The 18,169-nt window shown below is 38.9% G+C and overlaps 1 protein-coding gene across 1 annotated transcript in view; it reads left to right on the forward strand.

Moving 5' to 3' along the window:
- The window catches only part of ITGA1 (integrin subunit alpha 1), a 94,316-nt gene that overhangs the window by 62,968 nt on the left and 13,179 nt on the right, over positions 1-18,169 (forward strand). The window contains exons 18-23 of the mRNA XM_087715481.1: positions 2,910-3,020; positions 4,440-4,525; positions 7,857-7,992; positions 10,403-10,483; positions 16,026-16,102; positions 17,404-17,493. Of these exons, the coding sequence (XP_087571607.1) occupies positions 2,910-3,020; positions 4,440-4,525; positions 7,857-7,992; positions 10,403-10,483; positions 16,026-16,102; positions 17,404-17,493 (581 nt within the window). The remainder of the gene's footprint in view (positions 1-2,909; positions 3,021-4,439; positions 4,526-7,856; positions 7,993-10,402; positions 10,484-16,025; positions 16,103-17,403; positions 17,494-18,169) is intronic.

The following is an 18,169-nucleotide window of genomic DNA, read 5'->3' on the forward strand; positions in this document are numbered from 1 at the left end:
TCCAACTCTGCTATTGTATTAAGTCCAAAAGCTCGGAAGACAAAATCTCTGCTCCCAGTGACTGACCCAGATCAGATCGTAGCTTGTTTCTATTGTATTGGTCTACTATAGGGAGCTAATATTGATCTTATTGGGAACAATATCCCTGTAATGTTTTCCCACCTACTATTAAATTCAAAATGTAAATTATTATATATGTACTTCCATTATCACAGGCTGTTCAGGATGATTGGTGCTGATATGTGCATGGAGGAAATACCTTAAAAATATACAATTTAAATATATATAATCATATGAATCTCTTCCCCTTCTGACTTTCTTTTTCCATTTTCCATTTGCATTATTTTTCCATTTTCCATATGCATTTATAAAAAATTAAATATGGTGGATGGCTGAAGGTCAGAACTTTGGAAATGCAGTATGTGTCATAAGTTGAGATGGTAGACTGCCAATTGATGGGCTGAATTGTGGGGGACAAGTTTCTAGCAAATGGATGATTTTTCTGGCCATGTCCTCTATATCGTTTACTTCCAACATACCTGAAAGGGTGGCAGCACTTAATTAAACATGGCTAGTTTTGTAATAATTCTAGAAAAGATCATGAGCACTTCCATATTTTGCAAAGACAACAACATATATGTCTCAAAGAATTTTATTTGATTCAAGGGAATCTACCTTTACATAGTTTTTTCACCCATTTCCTACTGCAAATAACTTCCACCTTGAAACAGATGCAATTAAAGAATAATCAATTAGACCTGTATTTAATGAAAGGCCATTGCCAACACAGAAAATTAACATATGAAATTTTGTGTATGCGTAAATGTTTGTGGTTTACAGGTTTACAAGTCACAACAATATCTCATTAGTTACAAATAAAAACTTGGAAAGGAAATATTTTAATTTTTATCAAGCAACAAGATTTAAACTTAGGCGTGTCAAATTCACATCATCATGGTGGCGTCACGTGATATATTGGGACTTTCCCCCCTTTCCTAAACCGGGTGTGGTTTGCAGCGTGAGATGCATCCGGCCCGCAGGCTGGCAGTTTGATAGCCCTGAGCTAAATAATTCCTTCTGCTGTCACTGTTGTCATCAATATCTTCTTCATCATCACCACCATTGTTTTTGAATGCTTATTAGCTAATGATGGGTAGGACTGATAAGGCTTGAAAGCATTAATTTTTAGTGAAAGTAATTGTTGGGTGTTAACCTCTTAATACGAAAATTATACTAGTTGGCTTATTTTCTTCCACCCAGACAGTCGATCTCATACCATTCAGAGGGTCCTTCTATTATGGAACCTAGATCTCTGCATTCAAATCAATATTAATCCATGCTATGTCTACTTTGCTTTTGATATTGCTTGCCCTCAATGTCTCTTTTTAATCCTTAGCTATTATATATCACAGAATTATATATCACACTATTATCTTATGCAAATAAATATCTCTCAGTTATATCAGTTCTAATAATCAGTTTCTCTATGGTTTCTTTAATCCACCTTATGTCACTGTCAATTCTTCTTGCATCAGCCTTCACAGCTCAAATTTATAATCCACTAGATGTCATCCTCTCCTCAGTATCACTTTCCATTCCATCAATCACAATCAGTAATCACAGCAGACCCAGGGGCAAAGACAGAACAAAGTGGTGGTGGTTGTGGGGATAAGAGAATTTTCCAACCATTCCAAAACAGTTCTTTTTCTACTGTCCCCTGTCCAGTTCCAACTCCTGAGGAGAGCAAGTACTGTATATTTGTAGAATACCCCGCACCCCACCCCCAAAAAACTTGAGCTCTTCGTTACCTGGATTTATTGTTCATGATTTAGACTCTATTCAAAGTTCAGCTATTCTTTGGAAAGAAAAAAGAGCAGAAAGGAGAAAAAACAACAACCAGCTTGACTCTTATATGATCTTTTGTGTGCTTTTCAGGTCTTCTCAACAGCTCCCATTGTAAATGCCGGCTTTTGGTGCTTCCTCCTGACTTCCCTATCAGGTTTCCCTCTGCGGCCACTTCCTTCTATTATTCACACTGCAGCTTTCAGGTCTCTGCCTCAGCTCTCACTGCTTTTCGGCAAGAATCTGAACTGTAAAAACAGTCTTCACCACAGAGCCTTTTTCTTTCTAGCTCACCCACTCCATCAGTTTCTTGTTGTCCTCCTTTTTTGGGTTGTCAATGATAACAAATGCCTCAATTTCAACTGCTTTCTCTATTCGCTTCCCTCGTATGCGGTCGCCATCGCTCTAGTCCTGTCCAAGTGACAGGATAGATACTTGTCCATTTAGTGGGTTTCTCTTACCCACTGGGGGGGGGGGTTGCATCACCACCCCAGTATCTTCAAAGTTTCCACCTGAATCTGCCGATCCCTTCAGGTTCTGCAGTGCTCAAAAATGAGCCCAAACGAAGAAGTTTGGGTTACAGGTTATGGGAGCTGCCGTTCCTCAACCCCAGCATGATGACGTCACTGCAGGAAGTCCTTCCACCATACTTTCTAGACATTCTTGGCCCAGGCCAAAATGGAAAACGTTTTTCTCTGCCAATTTTCAGGAACTATATCTTTAAAGTCTATTGTTTATGACAACCAAGTCTGCCTAACAACACATGCAATTGTGAGGGACATATTCCATGCTTGCTAGATAATTTTCAGTTTTGAGATAGATTTCATTGTTATAAATATATATTTCTTTTTCTTTCTTTTCTTTCTGTATTTATATATTTATGCAGTTTTAATTATAGACTAGGTGGAGGTCCCTTCCTTCATATATCACCCTGTATTTATATCAAAATAAAGAGGAATCCTGATTAGAATGGAGCCTTATTAAATGTAGAGATTCAGATTGTCAGTTTCTTGTTCTTGAAGAAAGAGAAAATTCTAATGCCTGATTTGCTTTGCATTTTCTTCCAGGGCAAGCCTGACTTTCGTGACCCTATAAAGGTTTTGTTGGAGTTTAATTTTTCTGACCCTGAAAGAGGACCAATCCTTGACAGTGAGCTACCCAATTCAGTAGCTGAATATGTAAGTCACTACAGTGTGGAAAAAAATTAACTTTTGTGTTACACTATAGAGTTACATAGTGTATTAAGGATGAAATTTGATGCTCTACATGTGAGTTGAACTCACTCCATCTACCCCCATTCATTTCAGTCCTCTCTTCAAGCCAACTTATTCCAAAGATGAGAAGGGCCATAGCAGAAATGCAACATTCAAACATCAGGATAGACTAGTCACTTAGAGCTGGTCACTCTAGAGGTCACCCCTAGAGAGGTCGCTCCATCTACCCCCACTCATTTCAGTCCTCTCTTCAAGCCAACTTGTTCCAAAGATGAGAAGGGCCATAGCAGAAATGCAACATTCAAAAATCAGTATAGACTAGAGAGGTCACTTAATTTTTCCCAAAATAAAGAAGTAAATGGTATTGTTATGTTGGGTCCTGTATTGGTAAAATAAAACATGCTTGACTAAATATGGCCATTTGCCTATTCTATAATAAATTTCTATTTGCTTTCTCCATTCTTGAACACAACCAATGCCTTTCTGTGGTAGGAGAAGAAGATATTTCAGCCACATTCTTCCACAGTATTCTGTTGATGGGGTTATGACTATGCAAGCATGTATATATACCTTGGGCTTGCTATCAGAAATTTTATGGAAATCTTGGAGCACAGCTCTTCTACAAATTCATATTAGGAATTTGATGACACTATTAAAAGAATCTGCCCTTGGCCAAGGGGCAGCCCTTGAAGAGTATTCGGAGACTTCAACTCGTCCAGAACGCAGCCGCGCGAGCGATTGTGGGTGCACCTCGGTACACCCACGTTACACCTATCCTCCGTGAGCTGCACTGATTACCGATCAGTCTCCAGATACGCTTCAAGATGCTAGTCGTAACTTATAAAGCCCTTCATGGTATTGGATCTGGGTACTTGAGAGACCGCCTGCTGCCAATTACCTCCCACAGACCCATTAGATCTCACAGGGTTGGCCTCCTCCGGGTGCCATCTACCAGCCAATGCCACCTGGCTATTACCCGGGGGAGGGCCTTCTCTGTGGCAGCTCCGGCCCTCTGGAATGAACTCCCCGCAGGGATTCGGACCCTCACCTCTCTCCAGGCCTTCTGAAAAGCCGTCAAAACCTGGCTTTGCTGGCAGGCCTGGGGGTGATGAGTTCCCTCCCCTCTCGACATGTATGGCTGTGCGACTGTTGTCTACTTTTATTATTTGTATTTTGTCTTTTATGTTCCCCTTTTTTTCCCCCTTGAATTGTTCGCCACCCTGAGTCCTCCCGGAGAAGGGCGGCATACAAATAATAAAATACAAATACAAATACAAAAACTAATCAGGACGTTCCAGAATTCAGGACAATGACCAGGAGGGAAAGGGAGATGGGTTTGAATAATGTGTAGTCTTTTCATTGCTGATCAAGAATTCCTTGCAGATCCATTTCACAAAAGATTGTGGAAACAAGAACAAATGTATCACTGATCTACAGCTGACTGCTAACGCAACCATTGGAGGAAGCAGGTAAGTCAAATGAAACACAAATTCTATCTCTAGCTCTCCGTTTCTCTGCTTCTCTCTATTTTCTAATTGAATGGTCTGTTTAAAATATGATTTAAAGAGTTAGGTAATGCTAAAGGTAAAGGTTTACCCTCGCACATATGTGCTAGTCATTCCCGATTCCAGGGGGGGGCAGTGCTCATCTTCGTTTCAAAGCCGAAGAGCCAGTGCTGTCCGAAGATGTCTCCGTGGTCATGTGGCTGGCATGACTAAACGGCAAAGGCACACAGAACACTGCTACCTTCCCACCAAAGGTGGTCCCTATTTTTAAACTTGCATTTTTACATGCTTTCGAACTGCTAGGTTGGAAGAAGCTGGGACAAGTAACGGGAGCTCACTCTGTTATGCAGTAAAGATTCTAACTGCTGAACTGCCAACCTTTCTGATCACAAGCTCAGCATATTAGCCACTGAGCCAACATGTCCCCAATTTTAAAGAATTAAATATAACCAAAATAGAAATAAAAGCAATGGTAGGTCATTATCCTGATCAATGCATAAAAATTATTAAAAATCTAAAGTAGACTAAAGTAGACATGGAAAATGCTTGATAGTTGGCCAACATAGCAGCCCCTTATTTTTTCCCTTTTATCACCGGGCTGATAAGTCACATGAGCACTCTGAGCCTCCAAAATAAATGATGTGGGAGAGGGGAGGGGACAGAAAGGGAAACAGTTGGGATGACACTTACCATATAGGCTATATACTCTTGCAAGGTCATTAGGGGACTGTAGACTAACATATATAAAGAACGGTTAAAAGAATTGAGTATGTCTAGTTTAACGAAAAGAAGGATTATGAGTGACATGATCACAGTGTTCCAATATTCTAAGGGGTTTCCCCAGAGAAATTGCAGTCAATGTATTCTCTAAAGCAGCTGAAGGCAGGACAAGAAGCAATGGATGGAAACTAATCAAGGAGAGAAGTAACCTAGAACTAAGAGAAATTTTCTGATAGTTAGAACAATTAATCAGTAGAATGACACCTCCAGAGGTTATGGTCTCCAACACTGGAAGTTTTTAAGAAGATGTTGGATAACCATTTGTCTGAAGTGGTGTAGAGTTTCCTGCCTAAGCAAGGGGTTGGACTAGAAGACCTCCAAGGTCCCTTCCAACTCTCTTATTTTGTCACTTGGAGTTTTGGTCTTTCTTACCATTATTTGCAGCTCCTTAACTGTCAAGAATTATTTACAGGCTGCTGGAGGGGACCATATTCCTATTTTAGAAGACGGGTGCACTTTGCAATGAGAAGGTACAGCGAAAGCGAAACATAAGCAGAAACATATCTAAAGGTCTCTATGTGTTCCTGGGCATGCATTCAAAATTAAGAGTTCTCCATGCTATCATTGAGAAAGACAGACTGTTGTAGCAGGAACACCCATTTTTTTGAAATATGGAATTGCTTTTGATAACAAACATAATTTCATGGATCTAAACATGGGGTCATTCGTGGGGCAATATTAAAGAATTCCTTCAAGCTATCTCTTTCTTGGGAAAAGATAAAAATTCTCTTCTCTCCAACAGTATTTCTGTGTAATTAGGATGCAATTAGGAATGTTGTGACATTAGGGAGGTTATGTTTCCTCCCATCCCATCATTCCATTCATAATTTTCATATTTGGGCCACTAATGGATTGCAGATGCATGCCAAAATCTGGGTCTCTCACAATGTGGCAAAGCAACAGTAATTGCCTGGAAATGTAAATATCAGAAATATGTACAAAATGCATTTCCCTCTTACTTGCAATCACATAATAAAAGTGCATAAGGAGAATAGAAGCCAGTGTTTATGACAACTTTTTTGTGACAAATGAATAGGTTTTTAAATTGTTTTTCAATCTTGTTTTTTAATCTTGTTTTTACTTTTAAGTCAGTTTGTTTAGTGGTTTCTGTATATTCTTGATTATTACTATGTATGCCATCCAGATGGGCTGCATTTAATGTGATTAAATAAATCAACATGATTTATGTTTGGGAAAAGGTAAATTCAGCCAAACTGAATAGGACAGGAGTGTTCACACTTAGTTGCTGATTGATCATCTGAATTGTGACAAGGAATGGGCAGCAGTAGCTCTAAATACTGTGTAATCACAAAGAACATCTGAGTGTTTTTAAATTGTTTTTCAATCTTGTTTTTTAATCTTGTTTTTACTTTTAAGTCAGTTTGTTTAGTGGTTTCTGTATATTCTTGATTATTACTATGTATGCCATCTATGTATGTGATCTGCAAGACATGGGTTAACTACACATAATCTTAAGAAGTTATTGTCTGTGGAGATTCTCAATCATCCAGTTCATAGTTGTCTCAAAGCAGGGGTGGGCTTCAAAAATTTCAGCAATGGTTTCTCTGCCCCGTTGCTGGGTGGGCGTGACCATGGTGGGCGTGGTCTATTCGGCCTTCCGCACTATGGAAGGGGGCATTTTCATCTTCCCCAGGCTCCTGAAGCTTTCCTTGAGCCTCTGGGAGGGTGAAAACTGCTTCCCCCTGGCTCCAAAAGTCCTCTGGAGGCCAGAAACAGGATTGTTTCCAGCCTTCCGGAACTTCCAGGAGGCCCATTTTTCCCCCTCCCCAAGTTTCTGCGTGGGCCCTGCACTTACCTTGCATCCAAAACGGGCCACGTGGAGACTCCTGGGAGGGGAGGGTGGGCGGGACCAGCCAGGGATAGGATTTGGAAGTTCTCCGAACCAGCCATAACATTAGCTACGGGTTCTCCCAAACCTGGGTGAACCCGTAACAGCCCATCCCTCCTCAAAGGTGCTTTTTTCTTCAAAAGGCAACTGGACTGTTTTTTCCTGGAGGAAGAGGAGGAGGAAGAAGAAAATATTTTGGTTCTCATTCAAGAAACTTCACCATTGCACTGCAAATTTCCCTACTCCATTTATGGTTGAGTGTTTGTAGAAAAGGGGGAAATCATAGTATGTGGTGTCACATCACAGTTATTTTGCAAAACTAAACATTACTTGGGAGAAAGTTAAAATAGTAAGCTGTTGTTTTTAGCAATGTAATGTAATGTCAAGCTTACACTTTTTCTTTTTTAATTCTAGAATGATTAAGTAATAAAATTTTATCCCATTTCTAACAGTAAATAGATATTATAACAATCCATTTTAAGGCTCCACAATCCATGTGACTCTGCAACTGTCCAAAAAATGTCCACCTAATTTTCTGAGGGGTTTTTCCACTTTATTATATGCTGCTGACTTAATATAAGATATAGTTTAAGATGTAAAAAGCAAGAGCTGTGTTACACTTGTTTATGATCTGTGATCTTTATCTTTTTTTTTTACATTTTTCAGTTTATCTCCATTCATCATCAAACAGAATAATTTGAAATTCTGGGTCCAAATGTTGGTCAGAAATAAAAAAGATAGTGCTTACAATACGAGAGTCTATGTGCAACATTCTCCAAATATTATTTTTTCTGGACTTGAGGTAAATATTTTTAAATTATCATCTTCTTGTGAGGGGAGAAAAGTAATGCAAATCTATTTGCTTAGGATAGCTTTAGAGAAATTAGGATTAGTTCCTGTGATGTTCATAATTGATTTTCCTACATTCCAGCTTTACACTGATGTTTATTTATTATATACTACTTCATAACCTGGCATTGCCCAGGTATTTATTTATAGGGGGGAAATGTCCAGACCAAATGTAATTTCTAATGTTGGATTTTCCCCGTTACCAAAGGGAGCCCCCTTGTGGAGTACTGTGAAGCCATTACCATGGCAACTCCACTGCGCTGCACAGTAGAAACCATTTTACGGCAGTACAGTAAAAGCTGTTTTAAGGCACAACAGGCTGTATCGTAGCAGAATACATACCCCGAGGGGTTTTATGGATGTCTGACCCACACAATATTTGTTTCCAGAGAGTAAGTCATCTGTGTACCAAGTTTAGTTGAAATTGCTGGAGGTGTTCCAGAGTTATGCTGGAACATACACATCAGGGGTGGGTTCCTGCCAGTTCTAACCTCTTCTATAGAAGAGGTTCCACAAATCTACAGTGGTGTTTAGAACCGGTTCCAGCTCCCTCCCCCCGCCCATCCGCACATCATCAAGATGAAGAGCAAGAGGAGGAATTCTGGGAGTTGAAGTCCACAAGTCTTAAAGCTGTCAAGTTTGAACACCCCTGGGTTTTTTTTTCTAAAGGTTTAGGGATGCAAGGGTCTTGTAACTTGACAGCTTTAAGACTTGCTTACATCAAATGCCAGAGTTTCTGAGCCAACATTTTGGTTGCTAAGCAAGAACGTTGTTAAGTGAGTTTCATCACATTTTACAAGTTGGCCATGCCCACCCAGCCACATGACTGCCAAGCCACTCCCACTCAGTCACATGGCTGGCAAGCCACTCCCACCCAGTCACATGGCTGGCAAGCCACTCCCACCTGGTCACATGGCCGGCAAGCCACTCCCACAAAGCAGGCTACACCTGCAGAAGAGGTTCTAAAAAAAATTGAAACCCACCACTGAGACAGAAACACACACACACACACACCACCACCACCACCACCACCACCACCATTTAGATATATATATATAGAGAGAGAGATTTTCTTATGAAGCCCTAGAAGGCATATGGGGTCCAATCTCTTATATATATATATATATTTCCACAAAAAAAACCCATTCTATGAGGAATATTTATTATAATACTGTGCTTACATAATATGACAATATATTGTTCCCGTGCAAACAATCCTGTGGAGATTTCAAAGATGGGTAACCATTATCATGAGAGGAAAATGTTGATTAAAAAAAATAATTGATCTAAGCCACAGTCCTAGGAATGCTAGCAGACCCTGTTTAATCCAGTGACACTTAGTTTTGAGCGGATATACGAAGCAATTGTACAACCTGTAGCCAGAAAGCCTTGGATTTGAATCCACATTGCTTCTCATAGTTTAATGTTATGAAGAGGAAAATTATAGAATGCAGTAAATAGAGAAGCTATCCTGTTAATTGTATTTCATTAATATAATTTAGTTTTCTCTCCCATTTTTTGTCACTTTCTGCATACTTTTCAGGGGAAAATGTGCCTGTCTGGTGTATAAGACTGCACTGAATCTCATGGATAATTTTATTTCCTTTAAAATTGCATCAAATGCCTTATTGCGATTAAGAGTTAATCAAGACCTGCATGTTAAATGTGTGAATGTTTGTATTTCTATTTAAGAATAAGGAACATGAGGATTAAATCCATATCAGGGCCATAGCAGATGGAGAGAGAACTTCAAACTTTTCCTCTTGAATCCTAATTAAAATCATCCCCAGCTGTTACTCTTCCAATAAGAAAGCTCTCGTTAGTGTTGATGAAAGTTTCAAGAATAAATAGCACTTTTAGAAATGGTGAGTTTTGAGGAGGATAGAGCCAGGGATATGGAGGAATGTGGATTAGTAGGTGGGGTTTGATTAGACCCTAAAAGAATTTCAGTTCTTGCTCAGACATGAAGTTGCTCAGGGAGATCAATTATTCTTCATCAGTTCTAGTTCTCAAAGTTTTGCGACTATGTAACAATAAGACTTATATATGGATTTACAGTGTTTTACAGCCCTTTCTAAGCACTTTACAGAGTTAGCATATTGTCCCCAACAATCTGAGTCCTCATTTTACTGACCTTGGAAGGATGGAAGGCTGAGTCAACCTTGAGCCTGCTGAGATTCGAACTGCCAACCTGCAGGCAGCCGGAAGTCAACAGAAGTAGCCTGCATTCTAACTTCATTCTAATCATTGTGCTACCACGGCTCTTAGGATGCGATTAATGTGCAAATATGTTTTGGGATATTGCTTTTCCCCCCTATTATTACTATTTATAAATAATTGATTTCTTATCATTTTAAATACAGAAAATACCAAAAGACAGCTGTGATACGGGGCAGAACATCACTTGTAAAGTAGGCTATCCCTTCCTGTCTCCCAAGGAGGAGGTAAGATGATGAGTAAATCAGTGGGGATGACATGTGTATAACATATTTAAATATGTTGTTAGTTGCAAACTCGTGTCTGACCCATCGCGACGCCCTGGACAATGTTCCTCCAGGCATTCCTGTACTCTACCATCCTCTGGAGTCCATTTAAGCTCACACCTACTGCTTCCATGACTCCATCCAGCCACATTGTTCTCTGTCATCCCATTCTTCTTTTGCCCTCAATTGTTCCCAGTATTAGGCTTTTCTCCAGTGAGTCCTTCCTTCTCATTAGCTGGCCAAAGTATTTGAATTTCATCTTCAGGATCAGGCCTTCTAAAGAGCAGTCAGGGTTGATCTCCTCTAGGACTGACCGATTCGATCACCTTGCAGTCCAAGAGACTTGCAGGAGTCTTCTCCAGTTTAAATATAAACAAATACAAATAATGTTTGAAAATATCTGTTCTCCTCCCACCACATTTTTTTTCCAGGTGGCAAAACCTTGAACAAAAAGTTTGTCCATTTGTATATCCAAGGTATCATCTTTTTCTATGCATTCTTGTAGCTTGTCATTTTTTAGATCCACATTCAGATCAGTTGCAGTCTTACCTGGTAAAACCTATTCCTCTTCCATAGCATCTTTTAAACATAGTTTATCTACAATGGCAGACACACTTAAAATTAACTTCCGAGTCTGCTGTTCACAAATATCTTTCAATATGTCCAGTGCTCCACTATAAGGCTCCATTCTGCGTTAGTAAGTCAAATTAAAGTCTTCTTCTCTTTTAATAGTATTATTTGGATCATTCTGCTTCCCTCTAGTGTTCAAGGTTCAAAGTTCCATACTATCATTTTTTAAAGAAATCATAGTATGCATGAATTTGTGTATGCGTAGATAGATCCATGCATGTCTGTGTGTCTGAATTAAAAGCGTATATTTCAACATTTCTCCAATTGGTATCCTACAATCAACAGAGGTTACCAGTTGGCAGAAAGTTAATATATCTCATGTTTACAATTCAAACCTACAGGAAACAAAACAAGAATGAAACGCAAACTAAAAGTAAAGAAGAAATAAATAGAGAAGCAGCAAATGGAATTCATATTTAGAACTTTGTCCTCAAGCACCTTCTCAAATGATGAATATTCTTAATTAGTTTGGCTAATTAAGAACATTCCACATTTAAGAATCCAACCTTATTGTGCACTTAACTATGATGCAATGAGATATAGTCAGATTGATGAAGTTGTTGCTTTCTTATTTAGTTTCTATATGTGGGATGGGAAGAATGATGTTTGTCCAGATGTTATCATAAGACAAATTCGAGATAAATATCAATAAAAGTAGCAGGAAAACAACAGTTCAGAGTTGAGGGGACTTTAGACTGGATCTTGAAAAGAGCAGAAAGTTGGCCTTGAAATATACCTAACCACCTAACTCAGTGATGGCTAACTTTTTTGCCAACGTGTGCCAAAAGCAGGGGGAGCACAGGTGGATCATGTCCGTGTGTGCCCACACCCATAATTTGATGTGCCCGTGCATGTTCACGCGACCCCCACACAGCCCCCACTTTTGACACATGATGGCACAGTGGACCCGTTTTTCTCCCTCCCCAGGTTCCAGACGCTTTCTAGGAGCCTGGGAAGGGTGAAAAAGGCCTTCCCCATATCCCACCTGGAGGCCTTCCAGAGGCTGAAAAGAGCCCATTTATGGACTTCCGGTTGGACCGGAAGATCTGTTTTTTGCTCTCCCCAGACTCCAGAGCCTTCCTAGGAGCCTGGGGAAGGCGAAAACAGGCTTTCCCATCCCCCGGAGGCCCACTGGAGGCCGAAAACACCCTGTTTGCTGACTTCTGGTGGGCCCAGAAGGCCCAAAAATCAGCTGGATGGTGCACGCATGAGTTTGTGTGCCCACCGATATGGCTCTGCGTGCTATAAGTTTGCCATCATCGACCTAGCTGGTTCATTTGCACAACAATATAACTTTCGTTAGATTACTTGTTGCTTAGAGAATATTGTGCAAACTTAGGGCCTATGTGAATTCAGCAAGCAGGCAAAGATGCCAATTCCACAAGAAATTCCATATGAAATTTCAATTACCAATTTATCTTTAATCATAAACTGATAAAAGAGGAAAGTTTTTTTTTTAAAAAAAACAATTGGTTGAATTTCAGAACATTTAAAAGGGTGGGAAGTCTGTGCATTTCAGGTGCCACTATAATACACTAGAACACCCCACTTTTGGCTATTTTCTTTATGAAAATTCAAAAAATTCGCATTCTTGGATGGTTTAAATACACAAACATTCCAGGAAACCTCTTTCCAACACCACCAAATGGAATGCACAGGGTTTGTCTTATGTGAATTCTGAAAATCATAGAAGTAGACTAGAATCCATATGGGAACATAAACAATAAGAGGTCAAAGTAACAACAAGCTGCATTTTGTGGGTAATATGTATTTATATATTACTAAACCCCGGATGCAAAATGGACCTGGTTGCAGAAAACAGGGAAGCCTTAATGGCTTTGTGATCATAAGAACAATTTCTTCCTTAGAGCTCGTGACCAAAGAGACGTTTATCTTCAGTTAGACAAAGTTCAGGCAACCAGACTCTTGATTCAGATCTTCCTTTGAGAATTGAAGCTTATGTGACAGGATATGTGAGAGGCCTGGCCTCTGGCCTATGTATGAGATCATGTGAATTTCCTATAAATATTCTATTTCCTTAAGGGAAAAACAGGAGAGTGGAATAGCCAAGTAATATATATATAGTATACTCGGTACAAAAAAGAAAGAAAAATTTAAACAGTATACCAATCAATATATACTGAATTTTTATAATATCTTATTTCAATTTTATACCACTTACCCATATTTTTCAGAGTATAAGATGCACCAGAGTATAAGATACACCAAGATTTTGAAGAGGCAAATTAAAAAAAAAGTTTTTGCACTCTGCAGACATCCCAAAAATGGGCCATTGTTTTGTGAAAACGAGCCCTTTTCTTGTCAAAAAAAGGGCATGCACAGCCTTTAGGAGGTTTATAGAGGGGGGGGGGAATTGAGCAAAAAATGGACCATTTTTGCTCATTTCTGCCCTCCCCAGCCCCCAGGAGCACTCTATTAGCCTCCTAAAGGCTATGCACAGCCATTTTTGTGAAGGGGGCAGGGTATCGGGAGGCAAAAAAATGCTGTATTCAGTCTATAAGACACACCCAGATTTTCAGCCTCTGTTTTACGGAGAAAAGGTGCATCTTATACGCCGAAAAATACGGTACTTCAAATATCCTAGAGATGAAATCAATAAAAGAAAACTTTTGTTGAACATTTGAAATGTTGGTGATCTCTGAGCTTGCTTGTTTTCTTGCAGATGTTTCATTATGGAAACTAGGTAACATCATGACTAGAACTGATGATGTTACCCAGCTTAGATAATGAAATGTCTGCTGGAAAACAAGCAAGCTCAGAGAGCATCAAGGATCACTCTAGAGATGTCCTGGTGCTCTGGAACAGACATCCTTTTTGACTGGATGCCACCAAATGAATGAGTTGGAGTTCCATTAGTTATGCTTTAGGCAAAGGAAGGCCAAAAACAGCTGAAACCTTTTAGGTTGATGGAATGAAATCCTTCATGTTAAAATATACTTCTTACCTTCACTCACATTGACCAGTGAAGACAGAACAGCTGTTCTGGTAGCATCCAGCCATCCTTCTCAGTCTTTCTGTATGACTGAGACTTTATAGAGTATAATTTATGTGGAATTCTGTTATTTTTACCAGATTGTCATATTCTGTCATCTGGCTCAGTTGTCTTGACAGGAACTTGGCTAAAAATGAACTTTCCCACAATATCTTCTCCAGTGCCTTATAAGCAAAATACCTTTACTACTTGCAGCTTTTTTGCTACATTGTTCTTGAAATATATTTATACAAAGCAGCTTTTCTGTTTAGTGCAATATAAACCCTCTTTTTAAAAAAAGCTAAAAACCTGCTAGTGAAACCCAATGGAATTGGAACAGAGAAACAATTGGTTTGCTTGGTGTTAAAGCAATAGAGGAAAATTAATTCAGTAGTCTAGAGAGAAAGAGACATAAGCTTGTTAGAACTATACAAGAGCTGGCAAAAGGGGAGTGAAACATTATTTAAATTAACAGTAATAAGGTAACATTTGGAAGTTGCTCAGACAGATTCCATCTTTATCCACGGAAGTCATCTTCCTTACTCTTTAAAATATTTCCTGCAGATTTCACATCTCTCTCTACTCAAGTTTCAGGAACCCCCTCTAATCCATATTATGCCACCTGGGAAAGTTAAGGGAAGTCATCAAAATCATAAAAAAGCAAAAGTTAGAATATTTTGGACATGTGATGCGACACCCGGAAAAATGTGGCATACTTCACTTAATCCTCCAGGGAAAAAATTGAAGGCAAATGAGGTCCAGGCAGAAAAGGAACATCATGGCTTCAAAATCTAAGGGACTGGTTTGGACAAAACTCAGCAGTACTTTTTCATGCGGCTATTGATAAAAATAGGATCGACAACATAATCGGCAATGTCCAATGACAGATGTGGCACAAGAAGAAGTTATTTAAAAGGAGATGTATCTCTACCATTTCAGCGGAATATTGAAAAAAGAGTTTCATCTCAATAGCCCACCTGCAAAGTGATTTTTTTAAAAAATGCAACAACATGATTTAATTCAAATCCTTACATTTCTACATTTCTATCAGCAGTTGTCAATCCATAACAGTATTATCACATTACTCATGACTATTGGTTACATTATTTTAAGGCTACAAACTGAACATTAATAACATCTATGTGACAGGCATTATAAAAATATTTTAAGCAACAATTTTCAAATGTTAAGTCCATGTTCATACCTGCATATTATATTTCTAAATTAAAACATAAATTTCAAATAAATTGTAGCACTATAATTATTTTGTCATTCACAGTCTTTTTGCCTTTCTTTTTCATATGTACACACTTTATATAGACTTTAGATAAATGTATCTATATATACATAGACTCATTAGTCCAAATGTGCATGAGAACTTCATAACATGTGTGTGTGTGTGTGTGGGTGGGTGGGTGGGTGGGTGTGGGTGTGCATTCGTGGTTGTGTATACACTAGGGACCTCCTCCAGACTTTATATCCTCATCTTCATTTTATTGCTCAGTGTACAAAAAAAGAAAACATTTATTTTAGTAAGGGGAAATGTAATGATGAATTGTATTCAATTTTTAGCAATAGAGGTAGAACTTAGACTTATATACTGCTTCACAGTGCTTTTACAGCCGTCTCTAAGCGATTTACAGAGTCAGCATATTGCCCCCAACAATCTGGGTCCTCATTTTACTCATCTCAGAAGGATGGAATCTTGAGCCTGGTGAGATTTGAACTGCCAAATTGCAGGCAACCAGCATTGGCAGAAGTGTCCTGCAGTACTGCACTCTAACCACTGTGCCACCTTGACTTTTTTGTTGAAAATATAATTGCAGTTTTATTTTATTTAATTATAAACACTGACATTTTATGCACTTTCTTTTCATTTAGATTTACTTCGAAATAGCAGTCCAGTTCAATGTGTCGCATCTCCTGGAAAATACAACAATTCACTTTTCTGTTACAAGGTTGGTACCAGTAATATCTACACAACTTTAGATTGAATTGGGATCCACTCTCTTATTTTGGCTTCCCCCATTGAAATTATGGGGAAGTTTCCATTGAATCAAGATTGCACAAAAGTACATTAGTCTATAATTTATTGGAATAAAAGACTAAATGGTGATATATAAAAAGAGTGAAATCAAATAATAAATTTCATTGAATGATTAAGATGTAATAAAAGAATCAATGGCAATATAGTAAAATAATACCTAAAGCAATGGTAATGTAAGTGGTTAAAAGGATTAATAAAGGGTAAATTTTAAACTATTCAAAGCTTAACCAATGGCAAATCTTATATTAATTCAAATCAGAAAAACTGAATGGAGTTCCAACACTTGTAGGTTCCATTTATAGCGTAAGCATATTTAAGCATCCAAACTATTAAATCCTAAAACAGATTCATTATCTACTCCTTTAGTGGAAGATTCAATGATCTTTATGGTTTTCAGATTTGGGTAGAAATAAGAAAACTTAATAAAGAAAGAAAATATAAAGAAATTCAAAGGGTACAATACTCTGTCCATTTATAGTGGAATAAAAGTTTAAAGATCTTGAATTGAGTGGGGGGATCCTGACAGCATGGTGGTAGTGGTGCAATGGTTACAATGCAATATTGCAGACTAACTCTGCCCACAGCCAAGAGTTTGATCCTGACCAGTTCAAGGTTGACTCATCCTTCCAGCCTTCCAAGGTCGGTAAAATGAAGACCCAGATTGTTGAGGGCAATATGCTGACAGTGCAAACTGCTCAAAGAGTGCTATGAGCACTATGGAGCAGTATAAATCTCTACTGATGTTAGTGCTACTGCTCTAACATCATAAAATATTTCCTTGCTTCTTTATATGAGTTAATGTTTTATTGATACAGTATTTTGCAGTGACCTTATGATTTGATTGGCTGTTGGCATTCTTAGGTTACCATTAAATTTCATTAGTCACTACTTCTGAATTCACAATAGTTGCTGATTACATGTACAAATCTTGATAAACCAGCATAGATATTAATGAATTGTTGCACCAAAAACATTTCTTTTGAATTCCATACTTAATTGGCTATTTTAAATCTGGACTTTCTTCTCCAGAAATTAAGTTGACTCTAAGTTAGTTAACTCATTTTTCCACTTCAAGTTTCTTTACAAATAAAAATGAAATAATTTTATAATATAACAATAAAGCAAAACATGGGTTGGTGTTTTGATCATAATAGCTTGTTGGTTAAAATTGCTTGTTGTCTAAAGCAACTTTTGAAATATATTTTGTTTTAGTGATAGTGATGAACTTGATGAGACTCTTGGAGACAACAGAGGAACAATTTCATTTCCAGTTAAATATGAAAGTGGATTAATATTTAAAAGGTATACCTCACTTTTATCTGTATTTTATACTGATCATCCAGGTTTTTTTTTCTGTGATAAAAAGTCCCGTCCTCCCCAAAACAAAAGAGTCATGTGGTAGCACGGTTTCCTAATTTGTTCCTTAGTTCCCTTGACCACTAATGGCTCTTGGTTCTGACTGAGGCTGAACCTCGACCCATGGTATCATTCTGGTAGTGCACATAGTCTTTTAGTTCAAGCCTGATTTTATATGGAATCCTTCAATATAACATGCAAACCAGGGGTGGGCAGCTGGGGGTTCACAGGGGTTCAGGAGAACCTCTATCTAAGATTCTGTGCAGGTTGGAGAACCCCCAAATACCACACTTGGCTGGCCCCGCCCACCCCTCCCCTCCTGAGAGTCCCCACGTTTCCCATCTTGGATGCAGGTAGCTCAGGGTGGGCGAAAAATGGGCCTAATGGAAGTTTGGGAAGGCCAGAAACAGGCCCATTTCTGGCCTCCAGAGGACCTCTGGAGCCTGGGGAGGTCATTTTTGTCTTTCCGGAGGCTCGAGGAAAGCCTCCAGAGCCAGGAGAGGGCACAAACGCTCCTCATCCTGCCGCCGTGGTGTAGGAGGCCGACTAGGCCACGCCCACCATGGCCATACCCACCCAACAACCAGGCAGAGAACCCCCTGCTAAAAAAATTTAAGATCAC

Source organism: Thamnophis sirtalis, unplaced genomic scaffold, assembly GCF_051295495.1.
Source record: "Thamnophis sirtalis isolate CommonGarterSnake01/CBP01778 unplaced genomic scaffold, rThaSir2_p1.2 scaffold_5, whole genome shotgun sequence".
Lineage (NCBI taxonomy): Eukaryota > Metazoa > Chordata > Lepidosauria > Squamata > Natricidae > Thamnophis > Thamnophis sirtalis.